This window comes from Oncorhynchus masou, chromosome 23 (assembly GCF_036934945.1).
Source record: "Oncorhynchus masou masou isolate Uvic2021 chromosome 23, UVic_Omas_1.1, whole genome shotgun sequence".
In the NCBI taxonomy this organism is placed as follows: Eukaryota; Metazoa; Chordata; class Actinopteri; order Salmoniformes; family Salmonidae; genus Oncorhynchus; species Oncorhynchus masou.
This window is the reverse complement of record NC_088234.1, coordinates 18,383,192-18,405,718: the sequence shown is the minus strand read 5'-3', so window position 1 is coordinate 18,405,718 and position 22,527 is coordinate 18,383,192. Positions and strand designations below refer to the sequence as shown.

The 22,527-nt window shown below is 47.4% G+C and overlaps 2 protein-coding genes and 1 pseudogene across 2 annotated transcripts in view; all 3 read left to right on the top strand.

Moving 5' to 3' along the window:
- Positions 1–401, top strand: part of LOC135510492 (lipid transferase CIDEB-like) — a 7,355-nt gene extending 6,954 nt beyond the window's left edge. The window contains exon 5 of the mRNA XM_064931474.1: positions 1–401. This exon is cut by the window's left edge and continues 709 nt beyond it. The gene's annotated coding sequence lies outside the window, so the exon portion shown is untranslated.
- Positions 402–11,831: 11,430 nt separating this feature from the next.
- On the top strand, positions 11,832–12,817 carry LOC135510071 (tripartite motif-containing protein 29-like; annotated as a pseudogene).
- Positions 12,818–17,554: 4,737 nt separating this feature from the next.
- LOC135510485 (E3 ubiquitin-protein ligase TRIM34A-like) lies at positions 17,555–20,030 on the top strand. Its single transcript, XM_064931460.1, has one exon. The coding sequence runs from the start codon at positions 17,687–17,689 to the stop codon at positions 19,331–19,333; it is 1,647 nt and encodes a 548-aa protein (XP_064787532.1). The 5' UTR covers positions 17,555–17,686; the 3' UTR covers positions 19,334–20,030.
- The last annotated feature ends 2,497 nt before the right edge of the window (positions 20,031–22,527 follow it).

Below are 22,527 nucleotides of genomic sequence, written 5' to 3'. Positions count from 1 at the left end.
AGTAACATTACCAACAACATTATCAAATATTAAACTGGTACCAGCCGGTTACTCAAACCTGCACCTTAGAGGCTGCTGCCCTATATACATAGACATGGAATCACTGGTCACTTTAATGATGGAACACTAGTCACTTTAATAATGTTTACATACTGCTTTACTCATTTCATATGTATATACTCTATTCTATTCTAATGTATTTTAATCAATGCCACTCCGATATTGCTCGTCCTAATATTTATATTTCCTAATTCCATTATTTTACTTTTAGATTTGTCTATTGTTGTGAATTGTTAGATATTACTGCACTGTTGGAGCTAGGAACACAAGCATTTCGCTACACCCGCAATATCATCTGCTAAATATGTGTATGTGACCAAATAAAATTTGATTTGATTTGATCAGTTCTGTTTAAACAACGGTTGCATCCCAATAATCTTTCTCCCAAAGTGAGCACTTGTTCACTTCCCTTCATGGATTTGAAAGAAAATGACTGGCACTCCAAGTACATCAATCCAGTGCTTTACATTTCGTGGGGAGTAGCGAACGCTTCAGGAGGAAGGAGAGATTATTGGAACGCACTCATGGACATATGCTGTCGCTAGTGTCCCCAATTCTTTACACGCTGAACATATCAAACAAGGAACATCAATGCAATGACATAGTTAGAAACTTCCAAGCACAAACCTGTGAAAGAGCTTGAAACATGAATTGACATTTGAATTAGGAACCATGTGAACAGGAAGTTAGTAGTGCTAAAATGACAGCAGACTGTAGAACTTCATCATTAACATAATCAACAGCTTGTAACATACAACAGAATGCTGTCTTATTCGTGACAACTCCTAACATGTAGCCTAACAGTCCATTTTCAGCACCCTCCAGGCCTCTCCAGTAAAATTATAGCAGAGGAGTGTCTCAATACTCATGGCTTCCTTTTCCATCGTCACCGCAAACAGGTAAAAGGATCAGAGACATAGGCTTTAAAGTTTCAACATTCAATTGCGCCTGTTAAGTCATGCCAGATCAGTGCTCGCGAAGGAGAGAACAAAACAAGGAGATGAAGCCTCTTTACACTATTGAGATTTACCCCAAGTCTGTCCCAGCAGTCACTTCTGCTTCACGCCCATTCACAAGGTTCCACACACCTGCTCCCTCCTTCCTACCAACCTCCCCATTAGCACTTGGTGGGCACTACATGCGACTGCAGAAGCAGACTGGGTTCTTGTTGCAGGAATTAAATTCCTCTGTTTTAATAACCAATTAAAATCAAACACTCTGTCAATTCATAAGAATTTGTATGACCCTTATTTGAATAAAATGGACAGAGCCCAGTCTTAAAATCAACCAGCAGCGTTTATTCACGAGAGTACTGCCCATTACACATTTTACCACAGGTTATAAACTGAAAATGATGTCATTAGTTTTAGTACCAGCCCGTGTCATCTCCGTTCCAGTACAATGGCTGTATGGTTCTCACATCGTCTCTCCCTATTAAGATAATATATGACCGAGCCAAGGTCAGCTTGTGTAGATAAGCCTTCTAGCCAGTCTGGCTATAAGTTCATTCATTTCTACCATGGTACAGACAGTCATTGTTCTAATTCTTAATTATATTTACGCACATTATATTCAGTAATAGGATTAAATAGAAAATTCATACATATACAGTAACATAATTGTATTCTGATTAGTACATATACAGTAACATAATAGTATTCTGATTAGTACATATACAGTAACATAATAGTATTCTGATTAGTCAGTCCTGATTAAAATGTATACATAGTTAGTCATCATTGATAAAAATTCCCTTAACAGTTCTGTCTCAGGAGCTCCAGCTGGGCCATGGTCTTGTTCTTCGGCCACGGGCCCATTTTGAAAGCTTGTTCCTCTTCGTGGCTTGTTTATGAATGTTGTGACCCCCTTTCCGCTCCTCTTTCAGTTTGCGGAATTCTTGCCTTTCTCTTTGCATCGCTTAACTCCAGATCTGGTCTTGTGTTTTCTTCTTCTTCTTCATATTTTTCTTTTTCTTCTTCTGTACTTCAGGTGGTTCTATCTCTACTTCCTTCCCCCCAAGCTTGACTTAATCTGGTGGGTGGTGTTAGCAGGGTTGTCATGGTTACCATTGCAGCTGCAGTTTATGATCTCGACATCATCTGCCTGAGAAACCATTGTCTTCTTCGGTGATGGTCTGTCCATGCTGTCACGTTGTGGTGGCAGTGGTGGTGTCAGATGCTGAATGAGCTGTCTGTGACGACAGGAGACCATTGGGCTGTGACCCAGTGGAAAGCGCGAGCGAAAAGCATTGGTTACAGAACCACTTGCGGATGTACTTCATGTGGAGCCTGGTGAGGGCCTGCAGACGATGGGGCTCCTCCTTCAAAGGCTTTTTGTTACGATCGAAGCTCCGCTACAGCAGAGACCTGATAGAGCATGTGGGGTTTGACGTTGTTTTCATGGGCTTTGTTTCGGTTTTCTAGGTTTTACCTTGTGGCTGTGGGGGGCGCCACTGAGCGCGGAGGAAGTGGAGGGCTTTGGGGCCCTGCAAGAAAAGAGACGGGTGAATGTTCCTTCCTGTTACTCCCATCATCCTCCTTACTGAGGCGAGGCACCTCCAATACCTTCTCCTATTTCTCCTTTTTGTCTTTCTCCTGCGTCTAGTTTGGTCTGCAGATCTTTCTGCGTGCCTCGCAGATCTCCTCTGTATCCCAGCTGATCCCGTAGCACAGCCGCTGAACCATGAACCACACCCTGACCTCAGATACAGACAAGAAAATATTATATTGGTTGTTTTCACCAAAATATGCATTGTGTTATTAAAACTTGTCAATGAAACTAATTACAGGACAGCACATACAAAAACACACAGAATATATAGAGGAGTGGTTGCCCTGATACATGGCTGCTGACCCCTAATGGCTGCTGTAAAAAGCTGCTAATGGAAAGATGCTGAGCAAGGACAACGCATTGGTAGTTTTCCCACGCTATCTCGAAGTCAACTCGGAATGAATGCCCTACTCGCTTCCCACAGCAGGCCCTGAGGGAGGGAAGGGATCTGGGCCAGGGAGGGAGGCCGGGCATGGTGGTGTTGGCATTGGGGCGGCAGGTAGCCTAGTGGTTAGAATGTTGGACTAGTAACCAAAAGGTTGCAAGATCGAATCCCTGAGCTGCCAAGGTAAAAATCTGTCATTCTGCCCCTGAACAAGGCAGGGGCAGAACTGTTCCTAGGCCGTCATTGAAAATAAGAACTTGTTCTTAACTCACTTGCCAAGTTGAATTATAAATCAATTAGGCTGGCTGATCTGTATGTTAGGAGAGCTAACTCAGTCTTCTTTTGGTCATCACCGAACTCCTACTATGATTTATTTGACCTTTATTTAACTCGGCAAGTCAGTTAAGAACAAATTCTTATTTTCAATGACAGCCGAGGAACAGTGGGTTAACTGCCTGTTCAGGGGCAAAATGACAGATTTGTACCTTGTCAGCTCAGGGATTTGAACTTGCAACCTTCCGGTTCATAGCCCAACGCTCTAACCTCTAGGCTACCCTGCCACCCTGATGAATGTAGAATGTAATATAGGCTACTGCCGGATGTACAATAAACAATGAAGGTGTTATTAGGGGTTCAGGAGTGAAACTGGTGAAACCCTGTTGTATTTCTTCTGGTTCATTATTATTATTATACCTGTTCCGCCAATTTACTGAAATAATTCAAATTCCTGTGAGATAATAAGGCCTGGAGGGACCCAAATGTGCATGATGGTAAATTTAACCTTTATTTAACTAGGCAAGTCACTTAAAACACTACTCCTCTGGAACTCAATGACCAAACTTAACAAGTGGCATCTACAGACCAAGGTCTCTCAGCTCTATCTTTTCCAGGCTTGTACCAAAAACAACATTGACCTAAAACATTCACGTGGTCTCGCACACAAATCCCTATAAATCAGTTAAAATCAAATCAAATTGTATTTGTCACATGAGCCGAATACAACCTTATAGTGAAATGCTCACTTACATGCCCCTAACCATCAATGCAGTTTAAAAAAGATGAATAAGAATAAGAAATAAAAGTAACAAGTAATTAAAGAGCAGCAGTAAATAACAATAGAGAGACTATATGCAGGGGGTACCGGCACAGAGTCAATGTGCGGGGGCACCAGTTAATCAAGGTAATTGAAGTAATATGTACATGTAGCTAGAGTTATTAAAGTGACTATGCATAGATAATAACAGAGAGCAGCAGCGGTATAAAAAGGGGGGGGGTGGCGGCAATGCAAATACTCTGGGTAGCCATTTGATTAGATGTTCATTAGTCTTATGGCTTGGGAGTAAAAGCTGTTCAGAAGCCTCTTGGAGCTCGACTTGACGCTCCAGTACAACTTGCTGTGTGGTAGCAGAGAGAACAGTCTATGACTAGGGTGGCTGGAGTCGTTGACCATTTTTAGGGCCTTCCTCTGATACCACCTGGTATAGAGTTCCTGGATGGCAGGATGCTTGGCCCCAGTGATGTACTGGTGCAGCTGTAGAACATTTTGAGGATCTGAAGACCTATGCTAAATCTTTATATTGTTGGTGATGTGGACACCAAGGAACTTGAAGCTCTCAACCAGCTCCACTACAGCCCCATCGATGAGAATGTGGGCGAGCTCGGTCCTCCTTTTCCTGTAGTCCACAGTCATCTCATTTGTCTTGATCACGTTGAGGGAGAGGCTGTTGTCCTGGCACCACATGGCCAAGTCTCCGACCTCCTCCCTATAGGCTGTCTGTGATCAGGCCTACCACTGTTATGTCATCTGCAAACTTAATGATGGTGTAGGAGTTGTGTAGGAGTTTGCCTGGCCGTGCAGTCATGAGTGAACAGGGAGCACAGGAAGGGACTGAGCACACACCCTGAGGGACCCCTGTGTTGAGGATCAGCATGGCGGATGTGTTGTTACCTACCCTTACCACCTGGGGGCTGCCAGTCAGGAAGTCCAGGACCCAGTTTCAGAGGGAGGTGTTTAGTCCCAGGGTTCTTAGCTTATTGATGAGCTTTGAGGTCACTATGGTGTTGAACGCTGAGCTGTAGTCAATGAATAGCATTTTCACATGGGTGTTCCTTTTGTCCAGGTGTGAAAGGGCAGTGTGGAGCACAATAGAGATTGCGCTCCACACTGGAGATTGCGCTCCACACGTCATCTGTGGATCTGTTGGGGCGGTATGCAAATTGGAGTGGGTCTAGGATTTCTTGGATAATGGTGTTGATGTGAGCCATGACCAGCCTTTCAAAACACTTCTTGGCTTCAGACGTGAGTGCTATGGGTCGGTAGTCATTTAGGCAGGTTACCTTCGTGTTCTTGGGCACATGGACTATGGTGGTCTGCTTATAACATGTTGGTATTACAGACTCGGACAGGGAGAGATTGAAAATCTTCAGTGAAGAAACTTGCCAGTTGGTCAGCACATGCTCGCAGTACACGTCCTGGTAATCTGTCTGGCCCTGCGGCCTTGTGAATGTTGACCTGTTTAAAGGTCTTATTCACATCGGCTACAGAGAGCGTGATCACACCGTCTTCCAGAACAGCTGGAATGCATGTTTAACTGCATATTGCATGATCCATTTTATTTTAAGATCTGATATTTGGCAAGTGTGGTAAACAGTACAGAAGTAATTTGTCCTAGGTCAATGTGTCAAATTTTTCCTGATGGTGGCACAGTGGCCCCTTTAGCCGAACCCCAGCATTGCTGTTTGCAGCTATATTTCCATGTTTGTTTCCAGTGCTTGACTGGGAAGGAAATAGGTGCTGGTACTCATTTTGTGTGCCTGTACTGTTCATATTTAGGTGCAAGAACTCCACAATACTTTTAGCCAATATTTTATAAGATGTGCAGGATCTTATGCAGTAGAAAATAAGAGTTGATGGTACAGAGTATCAGTGAGCTCCTGCCCAAGTCAGGCACTGTTGCAAAATTGCATTGGGTGGGCCTGGGAGGGTATAGGCCCACCCACTTGGGAGCCAGGCCCAGGCGATCAGAATGCATTTTCCCCCACAAAACAGCTTTATTACAGACAGAAATACTTCTGTTTCATCAGCTCTCCGGGTGGCTGGTCTCAGAAGATCCCATGGGTAAAGATGTCGGATGTGGAGGTCCTGGGCTGGCGTGGTTACACGTGGTCTGCGGTTGTGAGGCTAGTTGGACATACTTGTAAATTCCCTAAAACGATGTTGGAGGCTGCTTCGTACAGTGGCAAGAAAAGGTATGTGAACCCTTGGAATTATTAACTGGTTGACCCTCCGTTGGCAGCAATAACCTCAACCAAACATTTTCTGTAGTAGCGGATCAGACCTACACAACGGTCAGGAGGACTTTTGGACAATTCATCTTTACAAAACTTTTTCAGTTCAGCAATATTCTTGGGATGTCTGGTGTGAACCGCACTCTTGAGGTCATGCCACAGCATCTCAATCGGGTTGTCAGGACTCTGACTGGGCCACTCCAGAAGGAGTATTTTCTTCTGATGAAGCCGTTCTGTTGTTGATTTACTTCTGTGTTTTGGGTCCTTGTCCTTTTGCATCACACAACTTCTGTTGAGCTTCAATTGGCGGATAGATAGCCTTACATTCTCCTGCAAAATGTCTTGATAAACGTGGGAATTCATGTTTCATTGATGATAGCAAACTGTCCAGGCCCTGAGGCAGCAAATCAGCCCCAAACCATGATGCTCCCTCCACCATACTTTACAGTTGGGATGAGGTTTTGATGTTGGTATGCTGTGCCTTTTTTAATCTTCACACATCGTGTTGTGTGTTCCTTCCAAAAAACTCAACTGTAGTTTCATCTGTCCACAGAATATTTTGGAACATCCAGGTTGTAACAACGTTCTTCTGTTGAAGGAGGAGCAGACCAAAATGCAGCGTGGTGGTTACTCATGTTTATTGATGGAAAATAGACTAGACATGAAATAACTGAAAATGTACAAAACAACAGACGGAACGTGGAGAACTATACAGCCTATCTGATGAAACTAAACACAGAGACAGAGACAAACACACCTGACTCTGATTGAGAACCGCCTCAGGCAGCCATAGACTACGCTAGACACCCCACAAAACCCCAAGACAAAAACACACCACAATAACCCATGTCACACCCTGGCCTGACCAAATAAATGAAGACAAACATAATATATTTCGACCAGGGCGTGACAGAACCCCCCCCTTAAGGTGCGGACTCCCAGACGCACATCAAAACAATAGGGAGGGACCGGGTGGGCGTCTGTCCATGGTGGCGGCTCCGGCGCAGGACGTGGACCCCATTCTATAAATGTCTTAGTCCCCTCTCCTCGTGTCCTAGGATAGTCCACCCTTGCCGCCGACCATGGCCTAGTAGTCCTCACACAGAACCCCACTGGACTGAGGGGCAGCTCGGAACTGAGGGTCAGCTCGGGACTGAGTGGCAGCTCGGGACTGAGGGGCAGCTCAGGACTGAGGGGCAGCTCGGGACAGAGGCAGCTCGGGACTGAGGGGCAGCTCGGGACTGAGGGGCAGCTCGGGACTGAGGGGAAGCTCGGCACTGAGGGGAAGCTCGGCACTAAGGGGAAGCTCGGGACTGAGAGGAAGCCCAGCACTGAGAGGAAGCTCAGCACTGAGAGGAAGCCCAGCACTGAGAGAAATCTCAGCCAGGTAGTTGGATCTGGCAGATCCTGGCTGGCTGGCGGTTCTGGCAGATCCTGGCTGACTGGCGGATCTGGAAGAGTCTGGTTGACTGGCGGATCTGGAAGAGTCTGGTTGACTGGCGGATCTGGAAGAGTCTGGTTGACTGGCGGATCTGGAAGAGTCTGGCTGACTGGCGGATCTGGGAGAGTCTGGCTGACTGGCAGATCTGGGAGAGTCTGGCTGACTGGCAGATCTGGAAGAGTCTGGTTGACTGGCAGATCTGGAAGAGTCTGGTTGACTGGCAGGTCTGGAAGAGTCTGGCTGACTGGCAGGTCTGGAAGAGTCTGGCTGACTGGCAGGTCTGGAAGGGTCTGGCTGACTGGCAGGTCTGGAAGAGTCTGGTTGACTGGCAGATCTGGAAGAGTCTGGTTGACTGGCAGATCTGGGAGAGTCTGGTTGACTGGCAGATCTGGAAGAGTCTGGCTGACTGGCAGATCTTGGCAGACTGACAGCTCTGGCTGCTCCATGCTGACTGGCGACTCTGGCTGCTCCATGCAAATTGGCAGCTCTGGCGGCTTCTTGCAGACTGGCAGCTCCTTGCAGACTGGCAGCTCCTTGCAGACTGGCTGCTCCATGCAGACTGGCTGCTCCATGCAGACTGGCTGCTCCATGCAGACTGGCGCTCCTTGTAGACTGGCAGCTCCTTGCAGACTGGCAGCTCCTTGCAGACTGGCAGCTCCTTGCAGACTGGCAGCTTCTTGCAGACTGGCAGCTCCTTGCAGACTGGCAGCTCCATGCAGACTGGCAGCCCCATGCAGACTGGCAGCTCCATGCAGACTGGCGGCTCCGGCTGCTCCATGCAGACTGACAGCTCTGGCTGTTCCATGAAGACTGACAGCTCTGGCTGCTCCATGCAGGCTGGCAGCTCTGGCTGCGCTGAACAGGCAGGAGACTTCAGCAGCGCTGTAGAGGAGGAAGGCTGAACAGGCGGGTGACTCCGGCAGCGCAGGAGAGGAGGATGGCTCTGGCTGCGCTAAACAGGCGGGAGACTCCGGCAGCGCTGGAGAGGCGAGAGGCTCCGACAGCGCAGGAAAGGAGGAAGGCTCGGGCAGCGCTGAACAGGCGGGAGACTCCAGCAGCACAGGAGAGAAGAAAGGCTCCGGCAGCGCTGGAGAGGCGAGGCACACTGTAGGCCTGATGCGTGGTACTGGCACTGGTTGTACTGGGCCGAGGTCACGCACAGGAATCCTGGTGCAGGGAGCTGTCACCGGAGGGCTGATGTGTGAAGGTGGCACAGGATGGACTAGACCGTGAAGGCGTACTGGAGATCTTGAGAGCAGTGCTGGCACAGGACGTGTAAGGCTAGGAAGGTGCACAGGAGGCCTGGTGTGTGAGGCTGGCACCATCTTAACCAGCCGACTAACACGCACCTCAGGACGAGTATGGAGCGCTGAACCAGGTGCCATCAAATCCCCGACACACTCCGTCAGGCGAATATCATGCTTAATGCACCAACACAGCAACTCCCTCATATCTCTCTCCTCCAATTTCCCCATTAACTCCTCCACAGTCTCTGCTTCGCTCACCTCCAACACTGGCTCTGGTTCTGGTCTCCTCCTTGGCTCCTCACGATAAACAGGGAGAGTTGGCTCAGGTCTGACTCCTGACTGTGCCACACTCTCCCTGAGCTCCCCCCCCCAAGAAATTTTTGGGGGTGACTCTCAGGCTTCCATCCGCGTCGCCGCGCTGCTTCCTCATACCGGCGCCTCTCAGCTCTCTCCGCCTCCAGTTCTTCTTTGGGGCGGCAATTTTCTCCAGGCTGATCCCAGGGTCCTTCTCCGAACAATTCGTCCTCCCATGTCCATTCCTTCTCCTGCTGCACCTTGGGGCGGCTACACTCCCCTGGTTTAGCCCAGGGTCCTCTCCCGTCGAGGATTTCCTCCCAAGTCCAGAAAGTCTTGTCAACCTGCTCCTGCTGCTGCTGTTGCCTGGTACCACGCCGCTTGGTCCTGTTGTGGTGGGTGATTCTGTAACGACGTTCTTCTGTTGAAGGAGGAGCGGACCAAAATGCAGCGTGGTGGTTACTCATGTTTATTGATGGAAAATAGACTAGACATGAAATAACTGAAAATGTACAAAACAACAGACGGAATGTGAAAAACTATACAGCCTATCTGGTGAAACTAAACACAGAGACAGGAACAATCACCCACGAAACACTCAAAGAATATGGCTGCCTAAATATGGTTCCCAATCAGAGACAACGATAATCACCTGACTCTGATTGAGAACCGCCTCAGGCAGCCATAGACTACGCTAGACACCCCACAAAACCCCAAGACAAAAACACACCACAATAACCCATGTCACACCCTGGCCTGACCAAATAAATGAAGATAAACATAATATATTTCGGCCAGGGCGTGACACAGGTGCTCTTTTGCAAACTTCAGACGTGCAGCAATGTTTTTTTTGGGACAGCAGTGGCTTCTTCCGTGGTGTCCTCCCATGAATACCATTTTGTTTAGTGTTTTACATATCGTAAACCCGTCAACAGAGATGTTAGCATGTTCTAGAGAATTCTGTACGTCTTTAGCTGACACTCTAGGATTCTTCTTAACCTCATTGAGCATTCTGCGTTGTGCCCTTGCAGTCATCTTTGCAGGACGGCCACTCATAGGGAGAGTAGCAACAGTGCTGAACTTTCTCCATTTATAGACCATTTGTCTTACCATGGACTGATGCACATCAAGACTTTTAGAGATACTTTTGTAACCCTTTCCAGCTTTATGCAAGTCAACAATTGATAATGCTAGGTCTTTTGAGATCTATTTTGTTTGAGACATGGTTCCCATCAGGAAAGACTTATTGTGAATAGCAAACTCAATTTTTGTGAATGTTTTTTATAGAGCAGGCCAGCTCCAACTGACATCTCAATTTTTTTAAATTTAACCAGGCAAGTCAATTAAGAACAAATTCTTATTTTCAATGACGGCCTGGGAACACTGGGTTAACTGCCTGTTCAGGGGCAGAACGACAGATTTGTACCTTGTCAGCTCGGGGGTTTGAACTCGCAACCTTCCGGTTACTAGGCCGACACTCTAACCACTAGGCTACCCTGCTACCCTGCCGCCCTGCCGCCCCCATTGATTGGACTCCAGGTTAGCTGACCCCTGACTCCAATTAGCTTTTGGAGAATTCATCAGCCTTGGGGTTCACATAATTTTTCCAATCTACATCGTGAATGATTCAATTATGTATTCAATTTAGACAAGAAAAATGCAATAATTTGTGTGTTATTAATTTAAGCACACTGTGTTTGTCTATTGTTGCGACTTAGATGAAGATCAGATCAAGTTATATGAACAATTTATGCAGAAATTCAGGAAATTCCAGAGTTCACATACTTTTTCTTGCCACTGTAGGTGGTTTGAAATGTGGCTTGAAATATCCCATTCCATGTGCTTTTTGGCTGTTCAGACTGAAGGGAAAAGAACAGATTCTAATTGGATATGCAACAGGTCTGTATTTGAGTCGGTTCAAACTGTCTGACTCCCCTGTTGATTTCAATCAGTAGTTGAGCACAAGCCGACTGCATTAGCCTAACTACTCGAACACACTCATTCCCAGTCACCAGTCATGACCAAATGTACATAGCAAGGCACTTTTTTGACGACCAAATGTACATAGAAATGTTAAGTATAGACCTCCCATACTCATTGACAGTAAGTCTAAGAAGCGATAGATCCGTTCTATGTACCCTTTTTCTAAATTGTCCCTTAAATCGTGTTTTTTTTCATCTTTTTACTTTTGGTTTTGTACGGCATCTGACAGATGAAAATACAATACTTTATTGAATGGATATTTCACAGTGCTTTATATCGTACAACGATTAGCTTGTTTTGTTACATGAACTGAAATCAGGCAAATCATTATAATTTTAGCAAACAGGAACTTTTGGTGGACTGATGCATATGTTACACGAGGTGGCCTCAAACGTAGATCAGACCAGAGACAGAGCGAACAAAAGCAAACGAACCAACAGGTAAAAAGTTGAGATTAGAAGCATTATAGGGGCTACGAGGCTAGAGGTATTTTAGCATGAGAAGGTCAAGGACAACGCAAAGTACCCGATTCCCACCACCATTTGCTGTGGCAGCTTCAACTGATCCAGGGCTCACAGAAGACATGTCTGAGGGGAGCCAGGCTCTGCCGCTGCCGGACAGCCAGGCCATTGTTTGTGACGTATGTACAGAAGACAGGAAGCCAGCACGGAAGACTTGCATCAAATGTGAAATGTCCATGTGTGTCCAGCACTTGGAGCCACACCTTTCAGTCCCATTTCTGCTACTGACACATACTGACTGAACCCATAGCACCGGGGGCTGGCGGAGTTGGGTTTGCCACCAAATGCCCCCACCATGGTAAGATTCTCGAGTACTACTGCTTGTACGACCTAACCAGTGCGTGCATATCCTGCGCCATCGAGGACCAGCATCGCATCCACAACATGAAGACCCTACCTAAGGCACACAAAGAGCTGAGAGAGAAGTTGAAGGAGGAGTAGAAGGCTTTGGCCAAGAGAGAGAACCAAAGCCTGAAACTAAGGAGGTGGGACAAGGAGCAGAGGGAGAGGTTGGCTAGCTACAGTATCCGGCTCATTGAGGGAGCCCTGCGCGACATCACCATGAAGAGTGTCCAGAGTTCCGTCTCAGCTCGTGTAAAATCCATCACGACCTCTAAGAGAACCATGCAGGCTGCCCTGTCCGAGGGGGACTCCTTCCACTTCCTCCAGGGGTATGAAGGGGTGCACCAGGCTGTGGAGAAGGCCCGTGCCGTGGGTCTGAGGAAGGGACTGGAGCCCGGGGCTGACCGGGACAAGCTGGTCCAGGAGCTACAGCAGAGCGGAGGAAAGCTCCTGAAGCAGACGACATAGCTGTGGAGTTCTCTGCTGGCTCTGGTCGACCCCGAGAACCACCAGGAAAAACAGGGTTCCTCAGGGTTCTCTCCCACCACCACGTTGACCTTTGACCACAAGAGCTTGGGAAGGGGCATGTCTCTGTCCCAGGACCACAGGAAAGTGTTCTACACCCCGCCAAACTCACCACCCATACTCTTCTGTGCCAGGATAGCTGCTCTGATGCCAACCCTAGGTGGAGACGGTGGAATTCTGATAACAGGGAAGGATCTAACACGTCCTCCACCGGAACCCAGCATCCCTCCTCCGGCCCGTACCCCTCCCAGTCCACGAGGTACTGAAGGCCCCTCGCCCGACGTCTCGAATCCAAAATGGATCGAACAGAGTACGCCGGAACCCCCTCGATGTCTAGAGGAGGCGGAGGAATATTATGCACTTCAGCCTCCTGGAGCGGGCCAGCAACCATCGGCCTGAGGAGAGACACATGGAACGAGGGGTTAATACGGTAATGAGTGGGTAGTTGTAACCTATAACATACCTCGTTCACTCTCCTCAGGACTTTAAACGGCCTCACAAACCGCGGACCCAGCTTCCGGCAGAACAGGCGAAGGGGCAGGTTTCGGGTCGAGAGCCAGACCCTGTCCCCTGGTGCGAACACTGGGGCCTCACTGCAGCGACGGTCTGCGCCAATTTTCTGGCGCCTTATGGCACGCTGAAGGTGGACGTGGGCTGCCTCCCAGGTTTCCTCAGCGTGCCGAAACCAATTGTCCACCGCAGGGGCCTCGGTCTGATGTCTCTGATGTCAAGGAGCCAGAACCGGCTGATACCCTAATACACATTGAAAGGGAGTAAGGTTAGTGGAGGAGTGACGTAGCGAGTTCTGAGCCATCTCTGCCCAGGGCACAAACTTCGCCCACTCCCCCGGCCGATCCTGGCAATAAGACCGCAGAAACCTACCCACATCCTGGTTAACTCTCTCCACCTGCCCATTACTCTCGGGGTGAAAACCTGAGGTAAGACTAACCGAGATCCCCAGACGCTCCATGAACGCCTTCCAGACCCTTGATGTGAACTGGGGACCCCGATCAGACACTATATCCTCAGGCACCCCATAGTGCCGGAAAACGTGTGTAAACAGGGCCTCTGCAGTTTGTAAGGCCATAGGGAGACCAGGCAAAGGGAGGAGACGACAGGACTTAGAAAACCGATCCACAACGACCAGGATCATTGTGTAACCCTGTGAAGGTGGAAGATCAGTCAAAAAATCCACCGACAGGTGCGACCACGGCCGTTGAGGAACGGGTAGAGGTTGTAGCTTACCTCTGGGCAGGTGTCCGAGCAGGAAGAAACACCGAGCAGGAAGAAACATAAATCCTCACGTCCTTAGCTAAAGTGGGCCACCAGTATCTCCCTTCAAGACAGCGCATCGTCCGACCTATCCCAGGATGACCAGAGGAGGGTGAGGTGTGAGCCCAATATATCAATCGGTCGCGGACAGCAGACGGAACGTACAGACGACCAGCTGGACACTCAGGGGGAGAAGGCTCTGCACGTGATGCCCGCTCAATGTCCGCGTCCAGCTCCCACACTACAGGCGCCACCAGACACGAAGCTGGGAGTATGGGAGTGGGATCCATGGACCGCTCCTCTGTGTCATACAGCCGAGACAATGCGTCTGCCTTACCGTTCTGGGAGCCTGGTCTGTAAGAAAGAGTAAACACAAAACGAGTGAAAAACATGGCCCACCTTGCCTGGCGAGGATTCAATCTCTTCGCCTGCCAGATGTACTCCAGATTGCGGTGGTCAGTCCAGATGAGAAAAGGGTGTTTAGCCCCCTCAAGCCAATGCCTCCACACCTTCAAAGCTTCTACGACAGCTAACAGCTCTCGGTTCCCCACATCATAGTTTCGCTCCGCCGGGCTGAGCTTCTTCAAAAAGAAAGCACAGGGGCAAAGCTTCACTGGCGTACCCGAATGCTGAGAGAGCACTGCTCCTATCCCAGCTTCGGATGCGTCCACCTCCACTATGAATGGCAAAGAGGGATCCGGATGAGCCAGCACAGGCACCGAGGTAAACAGAGTCTTCAGGTGCTCAAAAGCCCTGTTCGCCTCAGCCGACCACTGCAAGTGCACCGGGCCCACCTTTAGCAGTGAGGTAATGGGAGCTGCCACCTGACCAAAACTCCGGATAAACCTCCGGTAGTAATTGGAAAACCCCAAAAAACGCTGCATCTCCTTTACCGTTGTTGGAGTCGGCTAATTACGCACGGCTGTAATGCGGTGGCTCTCCATCTCCACTCCTGAAGTAGAAATCCGATGCCCTAGGAAGGAGATGGATTGTTGGAAAAACAAGCATTTCTCAGCCTTGACATATAGATCATGTTCCAACAGGCGACCAAGCACCCTGCGCTTCAGGGACACATGCTCGGCGCGTGTAGCAGAGTATATCAGAATATCATCGATATACACCACTACACCCTGCCCGTGCAGGTCCCTGAAGATCTCATCTACAAATGATTGGAAAACTGATGGAGCATTCATCAACCCATATGGCATGACCAGGTACTCATAATGACCTGAGGTGGTGCTAAATGCCGTCTTCCACTCATCACCTTCTTAATACGCACCAGATTGTACGCACTCCTGAGATCCAATTTTGTGAAAAAACGTGCCCCGTGCATTAACTCAATAATCGTATTGATCAGAGGTAGCGGGTAACTATATTTCACTGTGATTTTATTAAGACCTCGATAATCAACGCACGGGCGTAAACCGCCATCCTTTTTTTCACAAAAAAGAAACTCGAAGAGACAGGTGAAATGGATGGCTGAATGAACCCCTGATGCAGGGATTCAGAGACATATGTCTCCATAGCCTCTGTCTCCGCTTGCGACAGGGGATACACGTGACTCTTGGGATACGCAGCGTCTACCAGGAGATCTATCGCACAATCCCCCCGTCGATGGGGTGGTAATTGAGTCGCCTTCTTTTTACAGAAGGCGAGAGCCAAATCGGCATATTCGGGGAATGCGCACGGTGGAGACCTGGTCTGGACTTTCCACCGTAGTAGCACCAACGGAAACCCCTAAACACCTACCTGAGCATTCTCGCGACCACCCCGTGAGAGCCCTCTGTGGCCAAGAAACAGTGGGGTTATGACAAACTAACCAGTGTAGGCCTAGCACCACAGAATACGCAGGAGAATCAATAAGGAAAAGACTAATCTTCTCCTTGTGACCCTCCTGCGTTATCATACACAAAGGTGCGGTTACCTCCCTGATAAACCCTAACCCTAATGGTCGACTATCTAAGGCATGAATAGGGAAAGGCATATCCACAGGAACAATAGGGATCCCTAAACTATGAGCTAGACTTTTATTAATGAAATTCCCAGCTGCACCTGAATCTACTAGCGCCTTATTCTGGGAATGCAGTGAAAAATCAGGAAAAGAGACAGAGACAAACATTAGTGCAGCAGAGGGCTCTGGATGAGAATGGTGCCTACTCACCTGGGGTGATGCCAGAATGCCCTGCCTGCCCTCTCTATTCCCAGAGGAACCAACCCGGCACCGACCAGCAGTGTGCCCTCTGCGACCTTGAATGGTGCTCCAGCGGGAACCCCCTCCGGTCTCCCTGCGCACCATCCCTCCCAATTCCATAGGTTCGGGAGAGAGGGTGCGGGAGGATGGAACAACCAGACCCCGATCTAGACGTACACGAGTAGCCAGCATGTTGTCCAGCTTGATGGACATGTCCACCAGCTGGTCGAAGGTGAGGGTGGTGTCTCTACAGGCCAGCTCCCGACGGACGTCCTCGCGTAGACTACAACGGTAATGGTCGATCAGGGCCCTGTCGCTCCATCCAGCGCCGGCAGCCAAGGTCATAAACTCCAAAGCAAAATCCTGTGCACTCCTCGTCTCCTGCCTCAGATGATAGAAGAGCTCACCCGCTGCTTTGCCTTCAGGTGGGTGATCGAATACTATCCGGAATTGGCGGGTGAACTCCTCAAAATGGTCCAACGCCGCATCCTCCCTTCTACACACAGCGCTGGCCCATTCCAGGGCTTTCCCGGTGAGGCTAGGGATAAATGGATCTTAGATTCCGGAGAGGAAAAAACGTTCACGGGAGATTCCGGTTGTGGTGGCGCTGGAGAAACTCCCTGTCTCTCCCAGCGATCCATTTTCTGGACAATGTGATCCATGACGGAGCTGATAACGTCAAGCTCCCTCGCTTGTTCCTGAACGCGTTCCTCCTGCTCCATGGGCATTTTGTCCTCTCCTGCTGACTTATATATTTGGTCAGAGATTCTGTCATGCATAGGTGTAATAGGTGGCAGGGAAGTTAGGCGCAGGAGAGTCAAATAGAGTGTAAAATGGAGTCTTTTAATAAAGTTCACGGAGTATGCTCCATAACACTAAATGTACGTAAACAAACAAACATGGGTACGAGGACCCGACGCGCACCTATACAACATCACACTACACTGACAACAAAACAATCTCTGATAAAGACATGAGGGGAAACAGAGGGTTAAATACACAACAGGTAATGAATGGGATTGAAAACAGGTGTGTGGGAAGACAAGACAAAACCAATGGAAAATGAAAAAAGGATCAATGATGGCTAGAAGACGGTGACGTCGAACGCCGAGCACCGCCCGAACAAGGAGAGGCAACGACTTCGGCAGAAGTCGTGACACATGAGCTTAGTTCAACTGACCAACCTCGTCAGAACCCAAAATAAGCTTTTTTATTCCAATGTTTGTAAACAAAGTAAATATAAACAAACACTGTATAGCCTCAAAAAATAATTAAAACTATAATATGTAAATTGATGGTCATCCATAGCTGTGTCTATGAATTTGAGTGGTTACATTTCTGCACCCAACTCGAATTTACGACTTCACAATTGGTAATTACCACCTTCCCACCTGGTTATGAACACAGCAATATTGTATGAGATGAATCTAGGAGTGGCCTCAAACGCAGAACAGATCAGACACAGAGAGGAAGCAAAAGCAAACAGACCGACAAGTAAAACATTTAGATTATAATTATAGGGGCCAACGACTTTGAAAGGCTTATTGTCAGTAAGATTGAGAGAGGCTACTAAGAGGTATTTTTAACATGCGAAGGACAACGCCAAAGCGACAGACCCGATTCCCACCACCATTCGTTGAGATAGCTTCAACTGCAACAGGGATCCCAGAAGTGAAAAGGAATGAGGTGTACAAGGTTCTGCCGGAGATCCAGACTGTTTGTGACATGTGTGTGTATGACAAAAAGCCAGCATTGAAGACCTGCATCAAATGTGAGATGTCCATGTGTGCCCAGCACTTGGAACCGCATCTGACAGTGCCATTGCTGCTGCAGACACATACCCTGACTGAACCCATAGCACCGGGGGCTGGGGGAGTTGGGGCAGCCACCAAATGCCCCCAACATGGTAAGATTCTTGAGTACTACTGCTTGGACGACCTAACCAGTGCGTGCATGTCCTGCGCCATCGAGGACCAGCACCGTGTCCACAACATGAAAACCCTGCCTAAGGCACACAAAGAGCTGGGAGAGAAGCTGAAGGAAGAGCAGAAGAAGTTGGCCCAGAGAGAGAGACAGATTCAGGAACTAGGGAAGTGGGATAAGGAGCAGAGGGAGAGGTTGTCTAGCTCCAGTGTCCGGCTCATCGAGGGAGTGTCCGTCCTGCGCGACAGCGCCCTAACCAGCGTCAAGACCTCCGTCTCAGCTCGCATAGTGTCCATCAATACCTCCAAGAGGACCATGCAGGCTGCCCTGTCTGATGGGGACTCCTTCCGCTTCCTCCAGGGTTATGCAGGGGTGCACCAGGCTGTGGAGAATGCCCGTGCTGTGGATCTGAGGAAGGGGCTGGAGCCTGGGGCCGACCAGGACAGGCTGGTCCAGGAGCTACAGCAGATTGGAGGAGAGCTTGTGGAGCAGATGACACAGCTTTGGAGTTCTCTGCTGGCTCTGGTCGACCCCAAAAAACCCCAGAAAGCACAGGGTTCCACCACGATGACCTTTGACCCCAAGAGCTTGGGAAGGGGAATGTCTCTTTCCCAGGACCACAGAAAAGTGTTCTACACCCCGCTTGCCAAACTCACCACCCATACTCTTCTGTGCCAGGATAGCGGCTCTGATGCCAACCCTAGGTGGGTGGTCAAACTATCTGAGGACTGTGATTGGACCATTGGCTTATGTGTCAACGTTTCTTCTTCTGGGAATGCCAACGTGTTTGCTCTGCGCTGGCAGAAGGGCCAACTGAGTTCACAGGCAGACTTAAAGTCTCAGTTAATCTATCTTCCTGGGAAAACTGCAGCTCAACCTGAAACAATACCCCGTCCCATAGAATTAGAAGTGTTCTGGGACAAAACCTCCAACCCACCATCCCTGTCCTTCTACAGCAGGGGCAGATATCACCAGAGGACGGAACTGCACAGAATGGAGATGGAGCATCATCAAGGTGGCCTAACTCCCTTCGTCTCCCTGGGAACAGGAAGTAGCCCAGCCAGAGCCAGACAGTCCAGTATCCGAGGTTTCAGTCAGTTAAATGACTATAAAGAGTACGGTTTCTATGGAGCGAACATTCAGCCAGAGCAGCAGTGGGGGTGCCCATGTGGAGCGGTCCATGAACATCCCAAGATTCAGCAGACTCAGCAGTCTTTCTATCGCCAGCATGTGTCTCAACAGGATCCAATGTGCAAATGTAAGAGAGTTATCGGTACACCGTATATGGGGATGTTCTGTGAACTGGTGTAATGTCTACACTCTTAGAAAAAAAGTTGATATTCAAATCTTAAAAGGTTCTTTGTCTGAAGAACCTTTGAAGAACCAGTTTTGGTTGCAGGTAGAACTCTTTGGGGCTCCATGTAGAAGTTTGGATCCTGGCTAGTGTTAAAAAATAATTGTGGGAAACTTTTTTCTTTTTTTTCCCAGTGAGGGGCTCAGATTACAGACAGGTGTGTAAACAGAAAGACATTAAAAAAATACATAATAAAGAATCGAAAGACAGTAGAACATAAGAACAAGATTACTAGCCAAAACACCAAACTAAAACAAATGGTTAATTATTTCAAATTAATTCATTCATTAAGGAGTCTGTAATTCTTCTGTAAATTATTTTCTTATAGTTTACAACATTTTTATACATTGTCAATTATGAAATTACATGAGATAGTACACAACAGAGTACAGTTGATATATTATTGTACAATAAATCTTGTAAATAGTCAGTTGATTTAATGTTAATGCTGATGTTTCTGTTCAGATATTTTCAACTGGGTAATTAACAGGTCAAACAGGTCTAACTACATCCTGAATTTCTTAACAGTTTGACATTTTAACAAACAGTACAATTAATATCTGTACTGTATTTTGTATATATGGGTGGATCTTTAATTGTCATGTGAGATTTAATGTTAAAATTATGAAAAATAAACAATGAACTCTAAAGCACAAATCATATGGAATGGTCTTTATTGGTCAGAAGTGAGATGACTGAAGAAAAGTGGCATAAAACCTGCATAACACATTTGACTAAAACCAGATAGATATAAAATGGAATTATCCTCCAAAACACCGTGAAGTTAAGTAAATATACAGCCATATGGAAAACTACAAGTACAGAATAATGCATAGACGGAGACAACATTCTCGCAAAGTAATTGCATACACAGTTGTGTTGGAAATTCAACACCAGGGACACCTGAAGTCAATATGAAATGAATCACATTTGTTTTATCAGTTAACTGGAGAGGTTACAAGAAACACATACAAACTACAAGTCTGCCACAAGTTCCGCCAGGGTGGTCCCTTCAGTTCTTTTATTTTCTACTACACAATAAAGCTCCGTAGGCATGGTTCATAGGGTTGGTTCCTGCAGGTGACTGGCTGTTATTGCGCAGGCTCAGTTTCCTAAGAAACTGAACATGTCTCCGATCTTAACTTCCAGAACATATTCTGGGCATTCTGCCAATTGGTCTGAGGAGGTGGTCATAGTCATCTGCACGAACCAAGATAGAGTGAGAGGACAGTCATAATGTACAATTCAAGGCTATCTCTTCTGACCATAAAATGTTCCCTTACACAGTCAAGTACACTAATGTGAAATGTTGATTGCATGGACATTTTATATAGTCCCTGACTATATAAAATATTGAGAAAAGTGTGAAGTCAAGGTAACACTCAAAGCTGTTCTGTCTTCCTCACCTCTTTAGCCTATTTTAAGAACATACTTTGAGCACATTCTGTATTCCACCAACAGTTTCCTGCCCCTCTGACCTTTTCATACAATTGGTTTTGAGAAGTAGAGCGGACTGGAGGAACCAAGGACTGCAACTTACATTCTCCCACGGTGTGTAATTTGATTGACAGGGGTACTAGTGGCAAATCATTAAAGGCAATATATAATTATTTAAGTGAGTTCGAAAAGGATTAAGTTAAATAGCCAGAAATACTTTAACATACACATCTTCAATATTGCTCATTATAATGAATATTTTGATCTATTAAATCTATCTAAAATAATACAAATTGATGGTTTTAATTCGGGATCAGCTTGACCTGTAGCACCCTCCAGACCTTTCCAGTAACATTATAGCAGGGGAGTGTCTCAATACTCAAGGCTTCTATTTCCATCATCACCGCAAACAGATAAAAGGTTAAGATAGGCTTTCAAGTTTCAACATGTCTTTTCACCTGTTAGGTCATGCCAGATCAGTGCTCGCAAAGGAGAGAACAAAACAAGGAGAGGAAGAATCTTTACACTTTTGAGATGTACCCCAAGTCAGCCCCAGGGGTCACTTCTGCCTCACGACATTCACAAGTTTCCATGCCCTTGCTCCCTCCTCCATACCAGCCACCCCATCAGCACCACGAGTCACGGAACACAACAACAGCATGGTGGACTCTGATGGATCTGTCTCCAGTCATCAACTGGTCCCTCTCCCGGAGCCTCTGCTTCTCCCTGATCTGTGCCAGGACTTTCAGGCCCTCCTCCCCACTCATCCAACGCTCCATGTCCTTCCTGAGGTGGTAACGGGTGTCTCATGCAGTCCCTATTGGTGGGCCACTGGCAGGTCAAGAAGAAGTGTCTCAGGAGCTCCAGCTGAGCCATGGTCTTGTTCTTCGGCCGTGGGCCCATTTTCAAGTGGGTGGAGCCAGGCCCAGCCAATCAGAATGAGTTTTTCCCCACAAAAGAGCTTTATTACAGACAGAAATACTCCCCAGTTTCATCAGCTCTCCGGGTGGCTGGTCTCAAACGATTCCATGGGTGAAGAAGCCAGATGTGGAAGTTCTGGGCTGGCGTGGTCTGCGGTTGTGAGGCCAGTTGGGCATACTGCAAAATTCTCTAAAACGACGTTGGAGGTGGCTTGAAATGTGGCTTGAAATATCCCATTTCATATATTCTTATTGGCTGATCAGACTCCAGGAAAAATAACAGATTCGAATTGGATATGGAAAAAATCCGTATTTGACTCGCATAAAACTGTTTCTGACTTTCGGTTGCTGCAGATGCGTCTCCCCTGTTGACTTCAATCAGTATTTGTGTGTAGCCGACTGCATTAGCCTAACTACTTGAACACACCCATTGCCGGTCATGTACATAGCCAGGCAGAGTTTTGGGCGATGTGACCAAATTCACATAGAAATGTTAAGTATAGATCTCTCATACTCATTGAAAATAAGTCTAAGAAGCGATAGATCTGTTCTATGTGCCCTTTTTCTAAAATGTCTGGGAAATTGTGTTTTTTTAATCTTTTTACTTTCGGTTTCATATTGCGACATCTGACAGCTGAAAATACAATATTTATTGAAAGGATATTTCACAATGCTTTAGATTGTACAACGATTAGCTTGTTTTGTTACATAAACTAAAATTAAGCGAACCATTATAATTTTAGTAACCAGGAACTTTTGGTGGACTGATGCATATATTACATGAGGCGGCCTCA

Bases quoted from the DNA above. Each gene is read 5' to 3' on its own strand.
- LOC135510485 (XM_064931460.1), top strand. From the start codon at position 17,687: ATGCGAAGGACAACGCCAAAGCGACAGACCCGATTCCCACCACCATTC.